Source organism: Hypanus sabinus, chromosome 1, assembly GCF_030144855.1.
Source record: "Hypanus sabinus isolate sHypSab1 chromosome 1, sHypSab1.hap1, whole genome shotgun sequence".
Classification (NCBI taxonomy): Eukaryota; Metazoa; Chordata; class Chondrichthyes; order Myliobatiformes; family Dasyatidae; genus Hypanus; species Hypanus sabinus.
This window is the reverse complement of record NC_082706.1, coordinates 141,159,341-141,179,837: the sequence shown is the minus strand read 5'-3', so window position 1 is coordinate 141,179,837 and position 20,497 is coordinate 141,159,341. Positions and strand designations below refer to the sequence as shown.

Sequence of the window (20,497 nt, the reverse complement as noted above, 5' to 3'; positions counted from 1 at the left end):
GGGTGATGAAAAAGGCATTTAGCACGCTGGACTTCATCCGTCAGGACACTGAGTTTAGGAGCTGGGACATTATATTGCAGTTGTACAAGTTGTCAGTAAGACCACATCTTGGGAGCACTGTGTACAGTTTTGGTCACCTTGTTATAGGGAAGATGTGATCAAACTGGAGAGAGTACTGAGAAGGTTTGCAAAAACGTTGCCGGACTAGAGGGCCTGAGTTATAGGGAGAGGTTGGTCAAATTAATTCTTTATACCTTGGAACATAGGAGAAAAGGAGCAACCTTATATAAATGTCTAAAATTCTTTGAAACATCCATAGGACGTATGGTACCAGGCTTTTACCCAGGGTAGGGGAGTCAAAGGTGAGAGGGGGCATTGATTTAGGGTGAGGGGGAAAGATTTAAAAGGGACCTGAAGGGCAACTTTTTCATGCAGAGGGTGGTGAGTATATGGAACAAACTTCCGGAGGAAGTGGTTGAGGCAGGAACAACAGTATCATTAGGAAGCACTTGGATAGTTACATTGGGGAGGTGGCTGGGCTCCGAGGGATATGGACTGAACACAGGAAATCTGGTCTAGCTGAGTGGACGAAGTGGTCAGCATAGACTGACTGGGTCTAAGGGACTGTTGTTGTGTGTTATTGCCCCGTGACTCTCCAACTTTAGTTGAATAGCCCAGTCAAGACAACCCGCACATAGCGTACTGTTCCCACCAGCTCAGGTTTTGCAGAATGGAAATCAACCCAACCAGCTTCCAAGTCCAAGGCCACTGAGGTAAATATAATCCTACAGTTATTACAGACACAATACCTACTACGTTGAGCTACAATGCATTTAGACCAATGGGTTAATAAAGTTTAATGAATTGTATGGTAATATTTATACACTAAACCAATGAATGCAAGGTTTTAATTTAATGGAGTCTTAAAGGTGCTCCAGAATTTTATAGAAAACTGCACAAGTCTCCGTAAAAATAGTTCCTAAATCTTACAAACTAGTTATCACCGCCCTCAAGAAGCATTCCTCTTGAATGATACAACACACCACCTCCACTGGCTGTATGATTAACTGTAGCACTTGCTCTCTATGGCCTCACCTCCTACAGAGGTACAGGAGGTAACTGAGTAACCAGTGCAGTTTTGAGCTCAAAGGAGGTACTTATTTCCATTATCCAGGTAGCCTCTCATTCGGGTCATGCCCTCATCTCAGTGATTTCACCAAGTAGCAGTTATAAAGCCTTGAGTCTCACACCATCAAGTTCAAGAATAACTTCTGTTACGTGTGAAGATGATATTGCCCAGAAGATTCTTTGGAAGTCAAGAATGAGGGGCAAATCTTATGCTTGTAGCCATTTAATTAGACGCTCATTACAAGTCAAGTAATGCCAGTCTGTACCAGCAAGCAAGTAAAATAGTAACAAAGGAACTCAAACACGTTCTCACTTTATACCACAAACTGGTCTAAGCCAGTTAGTTATGGAACCCTGTGAACAGGTGCTGTTTGACTTGCATTTCAGTTTACCGAGAAACTTCAGAAATGTAGAGCCAGAATAAAAATTACTAAAAAGTTTACAAACAGGTGATTATACAAATATACAAAGATAAAGAAAGCTAAAACTGCAAGAAAAAACTCCCATCTGGACCCCAATTCAAAACTGTATTCCTACAACCCACAAATTCTTAAAACTGACCACAACTCTAACCCTACAGACCACCTTATACTACCAGGGGCTTGACTCTAATGATTCAAAAACAAAACCTCAGTATAAAGCTAATTTTTCCCCTCTCTCTTTTTGTATAATTTACATTCTATGTGTTTTCCGTACCTACGTGCCTGTGAAGCTGCTGCAAGCAAGCTTTTCATTGTGCCTGAACCTCACTGCACTTGTGCACACGACAATAAACTCGACTTGACCTCAGACAAGGTTCACAAAGCTGATTTCTGGCATGGGAAGACTTGTCTTGTGAGGTTGCATTTATATTCACTGGAGTGTAAAAGAGTGAGAGATAATCGCATTAAAACATAAGAATCTGAAAACTTAAAGTGGAGTTTGTCAATATGTACCAGTTCATAGATGCAATGAAAAACTTACGTCTAGCAGCATCACTGGTACATAGTCATCATAAAAACAGCATTCACAAGAAAAACATAGTTAATCATGAATTATATACAATAGTATTTTTTACAATTAAGAACAGAATTAGAAAAATAATAAACAAAGTCCACTTTAATGCAGTGATCAGTGGTCATAGTGTTTCCACCCGCATCAAGGACCAACACCATCCAGGCTATGTTCTCTTCTCACTGCCGCCTTTGGGAAAGAAATTCAGGAATCTTAAGTCCCACACCACCAAGTTCAGGTTGTTGCCCTTCAACCATCAGGCTCCTGAACCGGTTCTGGTAACTTTACTCACCTCAACAACCTATGGACTCACATTCAAGGACCCTACAAGTCTTGCTCTCAGTATTAATTTTTTTTTTGTACATGCTCAGTCTGTTTTTTGCACACTGGTTGCTTGTCAGCCTTTACCAGTGTGTAACTTTTCATTGACTCTACTGTACTTCATCGCTCCTGCCTGCAAGAAAATGAATCTCAGGGTAGTATATGGCAACATATACGCAGTTTGATAATAAATTTACTCTGTACTTTGTGATGAGGATTGTGCTGGATGGTTCAAGAACTGAAAGATTGAACCAGCTGTTCTTGAACCTGGTGGTATGAGACTTCAGGTTTCTGTGCAAGCTGACTGATTACAGCTGTGAGAATGTACGGTGAGATCACTGATGATGGGTGTGGCCACCGAGGCAGGGCCTCCTGTGGACTCTACTGCTACGTATGGTGGTGGATATTGAGAACATGTTTCTCCAATCTGGAAAAGGCATCAATGGGGTACAAGAAGACAACAGAAATATGGTGTTGGGATGAAACATGGTTACATAACGTAGTGAAGAGAGTCAAAGTTGGAAATGGTCAACTGTCATTGCTATTTTTCTCTGTGAGGATGGGGTAAGGGTGGCAGATTTCCTTCCCCAAGCAATGCTACTGAACCAGACAGGTTTCTGTGACAATCTGGTGGTTTCAGAGTCAACGTTACAACCCGGATTTTTATTCCTTTCCTAAATCAACCAAACTTAATTAAAATTGGTTTATAATTGTCATGTGTTCCGAGGTACAGTGAAATCCTTGTCTTGCAAACTGCTCATACCAATCAAGTCATTACACAGTGCATTGAGGTGGTACAAGGATTTATGCAGAATTAAGTGTTACAGCTACAGAGGAATGGGATTTCAGGTAAACAATAAATGCAAGGTCATAACGAGGTTAAATGTGAAGCCAAAGGTTCAACTTAAACCAGCATGGAAAGAGGATCATCGACCTACTGAGCCATTGCACACCATTAAGCAGTTAATCCTGAAGTAACAATCGTTCGGACTTCTGTCCACATTCTCATCTGCCTCCCCCACATTCGATCCCTCACAAACTCACTAGGTGCAGTGCAAAGCAGCCAACAACTAGCCAACCAAGCAGCACATTTTTGAAGGAAACAGGAGCAACCACAGCGAGAACAATCACACACTTGCCATTGGATCAGAATCAGATTTTTATCACTGGTATGTGATGTGAAATTTGTTAACTTGGCAGCAAGCAGTTCAATGCAATACATAATCTAGCAGAGAAAAAAATAATAATAAACAAGTAAGTTGATTACTTATATTGAATAGATTAAACAAGTGCTAAACAGAAATACTTTATATTTCAAAAAGTGAGGTGGTATTCAAAGATTCAATGACCATTTAGGAATCGGATGGCAGAGGGGAAGAAGCTGTTCCTGCATCGTTGAGTGTGTGCCTTCAGGATTCTGTACCTCCTACATGATGGAAACAGTAACATGCCCTAGGTGCTGGAGGTCTTTAATAATGGACACTGCCTTTCTGGGACACTAAAGATATCCTGGGTACTTTGTAGGCTAGTGCCCAAGATGGAGCTGACAAGATTTACAACCTTCTGCAGCTTCTTTCGGTCCTGTGCAGTAGCCCCTCCATACCAGACAGTGATGCAGCCTGTCAGAATGCTCTCCATGGTACAATTATAGAAGTTTTTGTGTATTTTTTGACTATTAAAGCATAGCCACTGTCTTGCCTTCTTTACAACTACATCAGTATGTTGGGACCAGGTTAGACCCTCAGAGATCTTGACACCCAGGAACTTGAAGCTGCTCACTCTCTCCATTTCTGATCCCCCCCACCCCCCCATGATGATTGGTATGTGTTCCTTCGTCTTACCCTTCCTAAAGTCCACAATCAGCTCTTTTATCTTACTGACATTGAGTGCCAGGTTGTTGCTGCAGCACCACTCCACTAGTTGGCATATCTCGCCCCTAGACATCCTGTTGTCACCATCTGAGATTTTACCAACAATGGTTATATTGTCAGCAAATTTATATATGAGCTATGCCTAGCCACACAGTTATGTGCATATAGAGAGTAGAGCAGTGGGCTAAGTACACATCCAAGGTGTTGATTGTCAGCGAGGGGGATATGTTATCACCAATCTGCACAGATTGTCGTCGTCCAGTTAGGAAGTCGAGGATCCAATTGCAGAGGGAGGTACAGAGGCCCAGATTCTACAACTTCTCAATCAGGATGTCGGAATGATGGTATTAAGTGCTGAGCTATAGTCGATGAACAGCATCCTGATGTGTCTGTGTTGTCCAGGTGATCTAAAGCTGTGTGGAGAGCCATAGAGATTGCACCTATTGCAATGGGTCTAGGTCCTTGCTGAGGTTGGAGTTCAGTCTAGTCATGAGCAACCTCTCAAAGTATTTAATCACTGTCGATGTGAGCTACCAGGTGATACAGGGGTGTATCTGCTGGAAATAACGCCTATGGCAAGCACTGAAATTGCACCCCTGTCCAAATATCTGACACCCATCTTTTAGATAACTTTACCATAATATCAGCTCAAAAATACAAGTCAGGCTCATTAATCTTTTAATTAATGAATTATGGTGCTACATGAACATTATAACTGCACCTTCCTTGCTTTCACTGATGCAAATTGGTCTATGATGTGATCAAAGTCGGTTTTTTCAGTTTCTTCTCTTTCTACACTCAGCAGAGCAAGATCACAGAGTCTGCCCTGACCCACGGAGGCTCTCAAATATGAAAGTATTAGTTTTAGTTTGCTGAATGATCTCTCACAGCTGGCGATGGAAACTGCGATGGCTAGTATGATCTGAATAGCGATGCGAAAATTGGGGAAGGCACTCTCATCTCCATACTGAACTATAAATTCAAGAAGCTCTTCAGGTCTTGATACTCTCATGTTGACTCACCCTAACAGCAACATTCTGCAATCCAAAATGCCTTCATATAGCTGCTGTCCATCAAAATCAGAGCTGTACAATTCACCTAAATTTTCATACTTCTTCTTTAGGTCGTTACTGTCGGTGCCATAACACAGTCCCTCGATATCGAGAAGGAACCCAAACTTTGTGTCAAGGTATCATGCCACTTCTGCTTTTCCTTCTCAATCTGTGACTGAAATACTACATCAATAACTCCTCTGTTTCCAGTTAAATTTCTTTTCATTTCTTTCCACTGTGTGAAGCATTCTCGATGATTCTTGGCATTTTCATGAACACTAGTCCTTTCAGGTGCTTTCCACTGGTTAAATCCACTTCCCTGCTCCATTGAGGATTGATGGTCTGATCGGGAATAGAGAAGACAACAGATACAAAATGCAGACTTTTTAGAAGGGGAATAGACCAGCCATGAGCAAGTCACTTCCTCACCATGACCATTTCCCAATTTCCTCCTGAACCAAGTTTTGTTCATTGAGCGGTTATTTGGTGGTAGGAAAGGCCCCTCACTGTTCTGGAAATACTTCGAACCCAGCTTTATTATTTCTGTTCTCAACTCATTAGGCAGAATTGCTTTTCCAGTATCCTTGTCGAACTTCAGAAGTCCAATGTCATGCTGTTCAATCACTACTGCTATGACAGTTCGAGGCTCTTTGACATCATCCAGTTCACTAGGTTCAGTGTTGTCAGGTTCAATCTCATCAATAAACTCAACATCACCACCGCTGTCTTCCCCTCCTGTCATGTCCACGTTCTCTGTGGCAGCCTCACTCTTAATCTCGTCATACTCAGATTTATCTGACTTGACTTCCTCCTCGGCTTGTGACGTATTTGTACTTGATCCACCTTCAGATTCTAACAAACTTGTAGCAGGTGCAGATGACTCCATAGAACTTGTTGAACTACTTATTCCGGGCTTTACAAAGAAGGGCATGAAGAACTTGCTCAACTTCTTGGCTTCCTCCACCTCCAACTTTCGTCTCTTCTGTCCTTCAGCTCCACTTTCCTCCTCCTTCGTGAAGAAACGTTTCATGGTCTTCTTACACAATGCTCTGAAATAAGGCCATCCTAGTGCTTCTCACCCATGATAATCAAAGACAGATCATACATCTGAAGAAAATTCTTTTTTTCACGATGAGGATAGCTCGTCTGACTTTAATAGAAACTGCTTAGTAGTGCTCCCCTTCAAGTGGTGCCCAGGGTACGTGCCATACCTTAAATACGCCACTGGGGCGATAGTCATTAAGGCAGCCCACATTATTCTTCTTGGGCATTGGTATAATTGTTGCCTTTTTGAAGTGGGAACTTCCGCCCATAGTAGTGAGAGGTTGAAAATGTCCTTGAATATTCCTGCTAGTTGGTTGGCACAGGTTTTCAGACCCTTACCAGGTACTCCATAGGGACCTTCTTCCTTGTGAGGGTTCACTCTCTTCAAAGGCAGTCTAACATTGGCCTCTGAGTCAGAGATCACAGGGTCACCAGGTGCAGTAGGGATCTTCACAGCTGTAGTGTTCTCCCTTTCAAGGCAGGCAAAGAAGGCATTGAATTCATCTGGTAGTGAAGCATCACTGCCATTCATGCTATTGGGTTTCACTTTGTAGGAAGTACAGTTGGCCCTCCTTATCCGCCAGTGATTGGTTCCAGGACCCCCCACAGATACCAAAAAACATGGATGCTCAAGTCCCTTATTCAATCTGTCTCAATGTGGGTGGACTTTGGGACCCGGGGGAGCTCCAGAACCATCGCCTGCGGCTGCTGCTGGAATCCGCAGTGTTTCTGTTCCTTTGACGGAAAACTATCACGATTGAAAATAAAGTGGAAATAATAAAGTGATTGGAAACAGGTGAAACACCATCGGTCATTGGAAAAGCATTAGGCTACGTCAGTCAACGATCGGAACAATTTTAAAGGATAAAGTGAGAATAATGGAGCATGTGAAAGGCCCTGCCCCGATGAAAGCTACAATTATTACTAAGCAATGCAGTGGTTTAATTATTGAAATACATACATTTCTTAAGTGTTTTATATGCATAGAAAGGTAATACACTAAGACAAACATTTGACTAAATGCTAAATAATACCAGATGTACCTGTTCAGACTTCCGTACAAATCTGACTTAAAGACTGCCTATACTTTAAATCATCTCTAGATTACTTATAGTACCCAACCTAATGTAAATGCTATGTAAATAGTTGTTATACTGTATTGTTTAGGGAATAATGACAAAAAAAAAGTCTGTACATGCTCAAACAAGTACCAGAGAGAAAACTTCTGGGTTTTCCCCAATCCGCGGGTGGTTGAATCTGCACTGTGGAACCCTCGGCTAAGCAGGGCCGACTGTAATGTCTTGCAGACCCTGTCAGAGTTGCTGTGCATCTGATGTTGCCTCCAACCTCGTTCAAAATGGTCTCTTTACCCTTGAAATAACCTCCACAAATCATATCTGGTTTTCTGGTACAGGCCTGGGTTGCCAGACTTGAATGGCACAGATCTAACCTTCAGCAGATGACATACCTCCTGGTACGTCCACAGCTTTTGGTTTAGGGATGTACAGTAAGTCTTTGTGGGCACACACTCATCCACACAGGTCTTAATGAAGTCAGTAACAACTGCAGCACACTCATCCAGGTTCGAAGATGAATCCCTGAATACACCCAGTCTACTGGGGTGCAGTCCTTTCATTTCATTTTTCAATCTTTTTTATTGATTTTCAAATAAAGAATATACAAATCGAAAGAGGAGTTTAACAAGTAGATAATATAAAAGACATATAAACAGCAATATTAAAGACAAAAAGCATATAATATTAAACTCAAATAGGTAATATATTATGCCATTATATATACAATGGTTAGAGAGAAATTACAACTCCTCATAGCAATCGTAAAAAAGATTGGAAATTTTATTGATAGAGAAAGAAAAACCCCATTAACTAAACTAAAACAAAAAAGAGAAAGAAAAAAAAAGAAAGATTGGGCAGTCCAAATGAGGATAAATTTAAAAAAGAAAGAGAGGGGGGAAAAAACACATCCTTCCAGTCATCTCCGAACCTTCATGGACAAGGATATTCTCCAAAGAGAGTAAAGGAAAAATAAATAAAGATAAATTAAATCATGTGAAAATATTGAATAAAGGGTCGCCAGGCTTGTTCAAAATCAAAAGATGTATCAAATGTCCGGCTTCTAATTTTCTCCAAGCATAAACATGACATGATGGAGGAGAGCCAATAGAAAACAGTGGGTGAGTTAGATTCTTTCCAGTGTAGCAAAATAGCTCTCCGAGCCAGTAAAGTTGAAAAAGCTATCCATGCTGGGCGGAGGCAGACTCTTTGCTTGCTTCCTCTGGGAAAATCCCAAAAATTGCTGTAAGTGGATTAGGTTGAACATCCATATCTATAACTTTAAATAATATTCCAAACACATCCCTCCAAAAATTATTTAAACTTACACATGACCAAAGCATATGGGTTAGAGTAGCCACTTCTGCATTATATCTATCACAAATAGGGCATATATTAGGAAAAATATGCGCCAATTTATCTTTGGACATATGGGCCCTATATACTTAAACTGAATTAAAATATGGCTTGTGCAGGTAGATGAATTATTAACTAAATTTTACTCCATTGGTTATCTGAGAGTGAATGTTGAAGTTCTACTTCCCAGAAGCATTGAACCCTATCATTAGGCGATGTGCAAGCATTCATTAACTGTTTATAAATGAAAGCTATTAATCGTTTTAGAAAAGGTTTAAACTGAAAAATAACATAAGCCAAATTTGAAGAGCAGATCAAGGGGTAATTTGGTAAAAAATCATGTAAGAAATTCCTAACCTGAAAAAATGTGTATTGGAGATATCATATTTATCCATTAACTGTGAAAAAGACATTAAAACAGTCTTGTAAAAACAAATCTAAAAAAGTTTTTATTCCCTTAATTTTCCATGTTAGAAAAGCCTTATCCAAAGTTGATGGTTTCAAAAAGAAATAAGAATAAATATTACTAGAAAGTAAAAAATCATTTAATTCAAAAAATCTACGAAATTGAAACCAAATTTTTAAAGTATGTTTAACAATAGGGTTAAGAGCTTGTTTACCTATTCTGGAGAACGAAAAAGGAAGAGGAGCTCCTAATAAAGAAGCTAACGAAAACCCCACTACTGAATTTTCCTCCAGCTGTCACCATGAAGGGCGATCTTGATCGTCTATATCATAAATCCAAAAAGTAATATAGCGATTATTATTTGCCCAATAATAAAATCTAAAGTTTGGTAAAGCCAGTCCTCCATCTTTTTTTTTGATTTTTGCAATATAAGTTTATTCACTCTAGAGCTTTTATTATTCCAAACATAAGACAAAATCAGAGAGTCTATTTATCAAAAAATGTTTTTTGGAACAAAGGAGGGAACTGCTTGAAATATATAAAAAATTTCGTTAGAATAACCATTTTTATAGCATTTATTCGACCTATCAATGACATCGACATAGGTGACCATTTGGAAAGCGCCTGTTGAGTGCATTCAACTAAAGGGAAAAAATTATACCTATATAGGTCTTTAAAATTTTTTGTAACTTTGATACCAAGTAAAATGGTTTTTGGCAATCTTAAAAGGTATTTGATCATAATAATCAAAATGATTATTAATAGGAAATAATTCACTTTTACGTAAATTAAGTTTATATCCAGAAAAAGTACCAAATTCCATAAATATAGGTAACATAGAAGGAATAGATTTCTTAGGATTTGAAATGTAAACTAATAAATCATCCGTGTATAATGAAACTTTATTAATTTATCCCCTCTCCTAATACCCTGCACAGAATTAGAATCCCTAAGATCTATAGCAAGTGGTTCTAAAGCCAAATTAAATAATAAAGGGCTAAGCGGACAGCCCTGACGGGTTCCTCTACATAATCTAAAGTAAGGAGACTTCTGGTTATTAGTGAGAACCACAGCTACCAGGGCATGATAAATCAATTTAATCCAGGAGATAAATCCTGGACCAAAATTGAACCTCATCAAAACCTGAAATACATAAGGCCACTCCACCCTATCAAAGGCTTTCTCTGCATCCAAAGATACAATACATTCAGATTCTTTGGTTGAGGGGGAATAAATGATATTTAATAATCTTCAAGTATTAAAATGTGAGTACCCATTTTTAATAAATCCTGTTTGATCGTTTCAGATAACATTAGGCAAGATACTCTCAAGCCTATTTGCTAGAATCTTAGAGAGGATTTTAAAATCTACATTCAGTAAAGAAATAGGTCTATAGGATACATATTCCAGTGGGTCTTTCCCTTTTTTTGGAATCAATGAAATTAGTGTTTCATAAAAAGTTTTAGGAAGGCTCCCAGAAGATGTAGAATCAGTGAACGTTTGATGAAGATGTGGTATAAGCATTTCGTAAAAAGTTTTGTAAAATTCTACCGTATAACCATCAGATCCTGGAGCTTTCCCTAATTGCATAGAGGATGTAGCCTTGGCTATCTCCTCTTGTTTAATAGGTGCATCTAACATATCAACATCGTGAATCGAAATTTGAGGTATGTTTAACTTTTGCAGAAAACTACTCAGTGATATTAATATCAGAGAATTCAGATTTATAAAGATTAGAATAAAAGTCCATAAATATCTTATTAATTTCTTAAGGATCTAAAGTTTCTGTTCTATCTGGTCGGCGAATTTTTAAAATCTGTTTTTCTGACCATCCCAGCCTTTAACTGACCCACTAAAAGTTTAGCAGATTTTTCCCCATGTATATAAAATAAACTTTTAGATTTAAAAATTTGCTGTTCAATGGGATAGGTGTTACGAACCCCGTAACTGGGTCACTTACTAGCAAAGATAGAGAGGTCCGTTGATGGTACTATTTTTAACAGCATTTATTAGTAAAAATACACAAAAATAATATCAATGCAAAAATACAGATAATATACGTCGTCAATACTAAATCTAAAAGTGCGGGTATAATAATAATAAGAAATAAGCTCTATCGTTGTCTAGGGGATAACGTATTGTCCAATGGAAATATAAAAGTCACTCAGTTCATTCAGGCTGCAGCCTTTGGTTGGAGTCAAGAGAGGTTTTTAGAAACTTGCCAGCTTTTCCTTTTTATGATTTCGATCCTTCGAGAGTTCCATTGGTGTAGAAGGTCCTTTAGCTAAAGCCGTTCTTCCGTGGTGAGGCCCCAATCCCAGACAAAAGGACGCACACGAGCCCCCCACTGACTGTCGCTATTAAAAGCTGTCACGGGATTTCTAGCGTTTCTCCTGGTGCGTCTGAAGGGGTTGTTCCCCAGACCCTCTTTTATACTTACTCACAGGGTCTCAGATGTCAATCAGGTTGGGATGATGCAATCCCTCAACCAGCCCACTCCGGTCATTCCCTGAGGGCTTCAATGAATAGTACAGTACTCAATACACAATTCCGTCTCCAAGAGACAATAGCCATTATCAGTGGTTCCGTCTTGCTGAGGCCAGGGCACATTCCAAGCCCTGTGTACTCTGGATGTCTCTCTCTCATTTCCTGGGCCCCAGACCCGAGTTAATAGCGATCTTGCAATTCTCAAGAAGGAGGGGACTACTTTGTACCCTTCGGCCCCTCAGAGTTGTGGCACATTCGTAACAAAGGTCAGAAGTAAATCATACTGTGATTAAAGTTCGATCCTTTCTTTATATAGGTCTTCAGTAGGTTTAACTGAATATGCTTTATCTATCTGTTTAATTTTATTAATAAGCACTGACAATTCCCCTTTAGTTTTCTTTCTCAAGGCTGCTGAATGAGATTATCTGTCCCCTAAGAAAAGATTTCAAGGTGTCTCATATAACCAGATTTGACATTCCTTCAGTTGTATTAAATTCAAAAAATATAGAAATTTGCTCCTTAATAAAATTAAGGAAAGCCGGATCCTGTAACAAAATGGGGTTCGATCTCCACTGTGAGATCTATCCAGGAGCTTAAGGGTTAACTTTAAAGGTGCATGATCTGAAAGCGCAATGATGTCATACACACATTCAACAACGGAGTTTAACAGACTTGTATCTAAAAAAAGTAATCAATTCGGGAATATATGTGATGGACGTGTGAGAAAAAAAAGAGAAATCTTCATCATTGTGGTGTTTATATCTCCAAATATCGACAAGGCCATATTCTAATAAAAAAAAAGAGTTAATACAAGCTGCTGCTTTATTAGGAAGCGACGTATTGGTTGCTGACCTGTCAATCGCTGGATTTAAGCAACAGTTAAAGTCACCACCAATAAGCAGCTTATATTCATTGAGATTCGGTAACTCTGAAAAAAGTTTCTTAAAATCAGAATTATCTACGTTAGGTGCGTATACACACACCAGAGCTACCTTTTGCTCGCATAATAAACCAGTAACAATTAAATATCTTCCAATCAAATCATTAGTAGTATTAAGATGCACAAAAGGGGTTTTGGGACTAAAAAAAATATAGAAACACCTCCTGTTTTACTATCCGACAGTGAGTGAAAAAGAGGCCCTTTCCAAAAGTGAAAAAGTCTATCCCCATCCTGTTTTTGTATATGATTTTCTTGCCCAAAAATAATATCAGCATTGTGTTTTTAATTTCTTAAAAATCTTTTTACGCTTAATGGGATGATTGACACCGTTCCAATTCCAAGATATTATATTAATTTTATTAACATCCATGTTTAAAATCGAGTTTAATATTATATAAAAGTTACGCAAGTACAGATTAAACCAAAAGGCACGGGTACAACCAGAAGGAGTGACGCATTTATGAAAGAGAAATCCATCAAAAGAACTGCCCAATCAAGAAAAAAAATCTACTCTAATAGACCCCTCCCCCTCCTCCCGCCCAGTAGATAGAAAGGAAGGAACCAATAGGCTGGTCCCATGCTAACTAATCACCTTTGACCCTATTCTCCAACTTGCAGCTCCATATATATAAAAAAAAGCAAAAATCCCACAGAAAATAGCCATAATAAAAGGCACAAACAGAATTCGGCTACTATAATGTTGTGTCTAACATTAATAAAAACATAATCAACAATAGCCATCTTAGAATCAGCTACGGTAGCTTAAACACATATTCAAAAGAAAGAATAAATGAATATATGTATATAACAGACCTAAAACTGTAAGTATTGAAACAAATAAAAAAAATAAAAAGATTAATACTCAACAGGTCCTACACGGACCACTAAAGTACAATACTAAAAAGGTTCCCTACAAACCAGTTATATATGTATTAATTATTAATAAGGTAAAAAAAATTATATCGACCACGTCCCATGCCAGAGAGTGAAAAGGTATAACATGTACTTAACTCAAAAGCTCCATAAACAACTCATACAGCAGATACTTCAAAACTGGCTATTGAAAAATCGATGTAACTTTAATATTTTATTCAGTAGGCTTAACTTTAAAGTTCTTAATATACTCCCATCCCTCCTGAGGAGAGTAGATTCTCAATGGTTGAGATTTTTCAGGAAAAATTATCAGCTTTGCTGGAAAGCAAAGGGAGGGATTTAAATCTAATTTATACATTTCACTCATAACTTCTCGATATTTCTTTCTTTCGGTAAAGATTTCGGGAGGATAATCTTCAACTATATGAAGGTGTGTTGAATTAAAGAGTAATTTCCATTTCTTTCCGGCTTCTCGAAGGACAGCTTCTTTAGTCGTGTAATAATGCAAAGAAAGTACAACTGCTTGAGGATGTAGTTCGGCAGAACGCCGAGAGAGTGGGATTCTGTGAGCTCTGTCGATTAAGGGGCTAGCTTCGAGGGTCTCATTGAAAAGTGAGTACAACATATCTGAAAAGAATTTTAACATATCGCCAGCTTCAGTATTTTCAGGCAGTCCCAGAATACGCAAATTCCTCCAAATCTAAATCAACCATTCTTTTCTTCGTTTTAGATAGTTCCAAGGTAATTTCATTGATTTTCTTTTCCATTGAAGATGTCTTCATTCCTTGATCTTTAACAGTTTGTTTGAATAAATCATGCTCGCTCTCGATTCGGGTTGTAGTCTGCTGAAGTGTTTGAAGTTCAGAATCCAAGTTTTTCAGTGAGTCTTGAATCGTAGAAACAGCTTTTTTGAGCTTCCCATTTGAACCGGTCAGCTTATCAATTTTAATATTAAGCGATCCGAATTCCGACTTCATGTCTTGTATTGAAGAAAACATTCCCGCTAGTGTAACAGATTCCTCCGTTTTCTTGGTTTGTTCCATTTGCTCCATTTCGGGGAAAGTCTTGCCGCTTCTTAATTCAATACCAGAACGACTTTTTTCGGCCATTGTAATTAAGTCGTAAAGTCCTTCAGTAGAAATAATAAATCCTTCAGTAGAAGTAGTGAGTCATTAGAACTAAAAGGGATCGGTTGGTGGGATGTAAAGTATATTAAAAGAGAGAGAGCCGCTAGAAACACGACCTACTGCATATGCTGCAAAGATGGAGAATCTCAATGCAGTCCTGTAGGCACTCCTGTGCTTCCCTTGTCCATACCTTCTTGATCCTCACTACTGGCACTGCAGTCTTCAGCTTCTGCCTATACTCAGGGAGTAGAAGTACAGCTAGGTGATCAGACTTCCCAAAGTGAGGGCATGGTAGGCATTCTTGGTGGTGATGTAGCATTGGTCCAGTGTGTTGTTTCCTCTGGTATTGCAAATGATCTATTGATGGTAATTGCTTAGTGATTTTTTTTCAGACTGGCCTGGTTAAAATCTCCCAAAACAATGGTGAAGGTGTTAGGGTGTGCTGTTTCGGGCATGTTGATCCCATTGCTCAGATCATCTAAAGCCTGACTGATATTGGCCTGAGGTGGAACATAAACTGCTACCAGAATGACCCCGGAGAACTCCCATGATTGGTAAAAAGGACAGCACTTAACTGCTAGATATTCCAGGTCTGGTGAGCAGAATTGCAACAGCACTGATATATTTGTGCACCAAGAAGAGTTGATCATGAGGCATCTCCACCTCTGCTTTCGACTCTAAAGATCTATCCTGACAGTGTATAGTAAACCCTCAATCTGGATCGCTGCATCCAGTCCAGAAGGGGTTAACCAGGATTCTGTGAAACAAAGGACGCACACAGTCCTAATATCCCTCTGATTCAGCACCCCGACTCTGACATCATCGATTTTATTCACCAGAGACCGCACGTTCGCCAGCAAGATCGTCAGTACAGGGAGCTTAAAACTGTTTCCTTAAGAGCATTTGTAATCCTGATCTACACCAGCACTTCCTCCGTGGGCGCTTCCGACCTCAATCGGTGTTGTTTCCGTCAGTTTTAAGCAGTGATAGTTCGTTTAAATGGATTAAGACATCTTTGTTAACTGTACTGACCTTGGAAGCAGACGTGCTTTTTAGCTGCATCAGGCTGAAATGGGAATATTTAATCGTATCCATTGAGAGTACTGCTGCTATGAGTTGTGCCTAGGCACCCCGGAATTAAATACTTCCCGGACTGAGCCCATGTCACTGGGACTGTGAGTTAGCAGCTCAACTGGATGTGCAGTTAAAATACATCACTAGGTGTTTAGGATTCAAACTCGTGTCTCCATTATCTTGACAATGATGGCAGCGTACACTAAGCTACTAAACTTGTATTTCAATAGCATGCTTTTCATGACATTGAGTTTCCTTGCTCGTTGAAACAGTGGGGCTGGTTAATGCAGCCTGTACATAATCTTCTATCCCCTGCACCTTCATATGTCTAATACACTCATAAAAGCCATTATCGTACCTGCCACTACTACCCCTAGCAGCCTGTACCAGGCACCCACCACTCTATGTAATAAAATTGCACCACAGTCTTTTAACCCCCCCCCCCCATAAATGCATGTCTTCTAATACTTGACTTGTCTACCCAGGGGAGAAGGCCGACTGTCTACCTGATCTAACCCTCTTCTATTTTTATATAAACTTATTTGAGGGGCCCCTCAGTCTAGTATGCTCTGAAGAAAACAACCCAAATGTGTCCATCTGCTCTTTACAGCAACAGCCCTCTAATCCCAGGCAGTACCCTAGTGAACCTCCTCTGCACCGTCCAAGCCTCCACATTCATCCTTCCTATAATGGGGCAACCAGAATTTACAAAATATGCCAAATGTGACCTAAGAAAAAGTATAATATAACCTGCAAAATAATTTCCTGACTCTCGTTCCAAGTTAACTTCCCGTCCCTTCCTACATTTTACTCAACAAATTCTTAAATGATTCCACAGAACACCTTCTAACTTTGTCTTTGACACTAGTCCTTTGAAAAACAATCCATTTGAATGCAGTTGTGGATTTTCCAGCTGGTTTATTCAAAGTTCATTCCTTTAAGCCTGCTTTGTAATATCTAACTAAATGATAGTGGGAGTGGTTTCGATGGCTTGCTGGGTCTCTAAAGAGTCTGTATACATTTCAATTTTAGAATCTTTTTTCTCTACATGTATGGTCTGTTCAACTGACTCATTGTATTTTCCCAGTAAGACCCAAAACAGAACCCCCCCCCCCCCACCCCAAAAGAGCACACACAAAACCTTCGTCAGGGTCTCGGCCCGAAACATTGACAATGCTTCTCCCTATAGATGCTGCCTGGCCTGTTGTGTTCCACCAGCATTTTGTGTGTGTTGTTTGAATTTCCAGCATCTGCAGATTCCCTTGTGTTTCCCCTGAAAGAGAATGTTTTTTTCCGTCTGGTGAGGTTACTTTGTGAACCTCCAGGTGTAGGAATTCTGACTGTGCTGTTGGGGAGAAAGTTCCAGAATACAGACCCAGCAACAATGAAGGATCAGCAATTTACTTCCAATTCAGGATGGAGTTAACATATTGGGGGGTGGGGTGGATTTCTCATACGTCTGCTGCCCTTCTTAATGGTAGAAACAGCAGGTTTGGAAGGTGCATTGTGGTCCGGTACAGAAATTTGAACGCACGGCAACATAAGCTGTAAGGAGTATCGAGTTCAGCCCAACACATCACAGGTACATACCTCCCCATCATCTGAATTTCTATGAACAATGCTCTGTAGAAGTCCTCAATGTAAAAATTGAATTTTACTTTACGGGTAGAATTTCACATAGCGCTTCATGGCCCCTACCATCCACATACTGATCCAAACTTTTCGAACGCTGAAACTGAAACTGCAGCTCGTTCCCCCACACTCTCCCCACTCTGAGTGGAGAAGTTTCCTCCCAAGTTCTCCATAAACATTTCACCTCAAGTTGTAGTCTTACCCAAACTCAGTGGAAAAAAGACTAACTATACCCCTCATGACTTTGTATATCTCTATCAAATTTCCCTCAATCTTCTACATTTCAAGGAATGAAGCCCTAATCTATTCAATCTTTTCTTATAACTCAAGTCCTCCAGTCCTTCCAATGTCCTTGTAATCTACATGGTCTATAAAATTCTAATGCACTTGCTTTTCCCCAGTAAATGCCTATAAGAAAATGAATCTCAAGGCAACATATAAATACTTTAACAATAAATTTACTTTGAACCTCATCATGTTATATACATAAATTTATATTTATATAAATAAAGTTATATAAATTTATAAATATAAATAAATTTACATTAATATACATAAATGATCTGGATGATGGGGTGGTAAATTGGATTAGTAAGTATGCCGATGATACTAAAGTAGGAGGTGTTGTGGATAAAGCTTGCAGGGAGATTTATGCCGGTTAGAAGAATGGGCTGAACGTTGGCAGATGGAGTTTAATGCTGAGAAATGTGAGGTTCTACATTTTGGCAGGAATAATCCAAATAGAACATACAGGGTAAATGGTAGGGCATTGAGGAATGCAGAGGAACAGAAAGATCTAGGAATAACAGTGCATAGTTCCCTGAAGGTGGAGTCTCATGTAGATAGGGTGGTGAAGAAGGCTTTTGGAACGCTGGCCTTTATAAATCAAAGCACTGAGTACAGAAGTTGGAATGTAATGTTAAAATTGTACAAGGCATTGGTAAGGCCAAATTTAGAATATTGTGTGCAGTTCTGGTCACCGAATTATAGGAAAGATATCAATAAATGAGAGAGAGTGCAGAGACGATTTACTAGGATGTTACCTGGGTTTCAGCACTTAAGTTACAGAGAAAGGTTGAACAAGTTAGGTCTCTATTCATTGCAGCGCAGAAGGTTGAGGGGGGATTTGATCGAGGTATTTAAAATTTTGAGAGGGATAGATAGAGTTGACGTGAATAGGCTGTTTCCATTGAGAGTAGGGGAGATTCAAATGAGAGGACATGATTTGAGAGTTGGGGGCAGAAGTTTAAGGGAAACACGAGGGGGTATTTCTTTACTCAGAGAGTGATAGCTGTGTGGAATGAGCTTCCTGTAGAAGTAGTAAGAGGCCAGTTCGGTTGTGTCATTTAAGGTAAAATTGGATAGGTATATGGACAGGAAAGGAGTGGAGGGTTATGGGCTGAGTGCGGGTAGGTGGGACTAGGTGAGATTAAGAGTTCTGCACGGACTAGGAGGGCCGAGATGGCCTGTTTCCATGCTGTGATTGTTATATGGTTATATTGTTATATGTTTCTTTTACACCATGTTTTTTGTAATTTATAGTAGTTTTGTACTGTACTGCCACTGCAAAACATGTCATAAATGTCAGTGAAAGTAAATTCAAATTCACTGGCAGCTTTTTTCATGAGGGAGGAGATGTCTCGAAAGGAGGGCATCCATCAACAATCCCCACCACCTTCTCGCAGCTATAACTGGGCAAGAGGTACAGGCCACCCAACCTGGCTCAGGAACCCTTCAACAACTTGGTACACGTGCCTATCTGCACACCTCTAATCACTGCCTCAGCACTTTGATCACAGCGCACAACAGAACTCACTACTGTTTTATTCTACTTGTGATCATTCTTGTAAAAACTGTGCATAATTAAAAGTTCAATTTATGCTTTTCTTGTGAGTGGTGCTTATCTGATTCTTTGTGCTCGCGATGCTAATGCAAATAAGCTGTCCATTGTAGCAATGCAGACAGGTAATTGTGCAAACTTTTACGTGTTCAACTTTTGACTTTTCTCCTGCTCTAGTTATTAATTATTTCCAGTAAGAAGTTCACTGCTGAACACCAGGGTGGACACTTACCCTGACCAATTCCTGTGGGAAAGTACCACGGGCGTTCTCGGGCACGCTGATGGGCGGGATGACCCAGTCTCTCTTCTGACGCTTCAGCTGACCGTTGCTCTGCGGCCGGAATTCGGGGAAAAAGATATCCGGAACTGTCTGGGGCAAAGCGATGCCGTTGGTCTTCCAGCTCTGTCAATGCACAGTAATTGACAAATTTTAATTGAAGTAAACATACACCTGCCTCAACTAACCATTACAACCTCTGCAATAATCACAGGCAACTTCTGGTTCTCTCAGTTCAGTAAATTAACTCCCTCTGGTTAATGACCAATGATTCCAATCTGTATTCCACAAACCTGTAACCATGCCCTCACTTCCTTGCAGCTGCCATCAGGCAGGAGGTCCTACACCCCCAGGTTCAAGTGCAGCTACTTTCCTACAACCATTAAATTCTTGAACCAACTTGCAAAACCTAATCAGTCTCAGTACCACTACACCACGACCTCTTTGAACACTTTGCACTAAAAATACTATTTTTTTTTTAAAAAGTTCTAATTGTGATCCTTCTTATAACGATGGTGTATAATTGATAATTCATTTAAGTTTTTCTTGTGACTGCTGCTTACCCCGCGCCACGTGCGTGATGTTGCTACAAGTGGGTTTATCATTGTACCCATGTGAACATGCATTGTGCAGATGACAACAAAGCGGAACTATGACTTGGGAGTATTGTGTGGATTTCTGGTCACCCCATTACATGACGAATGTGGAGGAAGTTTACAACGATGCTGTCTGGATAGGCGGGGGGGGTGGGGGTGGTATCTGAGCTAAATGCAGTTCATTAAAAATCTGGATAGAGTGAATGTGGAGACAGTGTTTCCATCAGTACGAGCCTGGGATTTCTGGGCACTGCCTCAGAATAAAACGGACATCCTTTTAGAAATGAGATGTGGAGGAATTTCTTTAGCCAGAGGGTGATGAATCTGTGGAATGCCTTGCCACAGTTATTGGACACATATATACAGCTAGGGGACCCAAGACCTTTGCCCAGTACTGTAAGTAATTT

At 39.8% G+C, this 20,497-nt stretch overlaps 1 protein-coding gene across 1 annotated transcript in view; it reads right to left on the bottom strand.

Annotated features, from left to right (window-relative positions):
- LOC132398186 (cadherin-2-like) overlaps positions 1–20,497 on the bottom strand; it is a 196,122-nt gene that overhangs the window by 66,524 nt on the left and 109,101 nt on the right. The window contains exon 4 of the mRNA XM_059977274.1: positions 19,450–19,620. Within this exon, the coding sequence (XP_059833257.1) occupies positions 19,450–19,620 (171 nt within the window). The remainder of the gene's footprint in view (positions 1–19,449; positions 19,621–20,497) is intronic.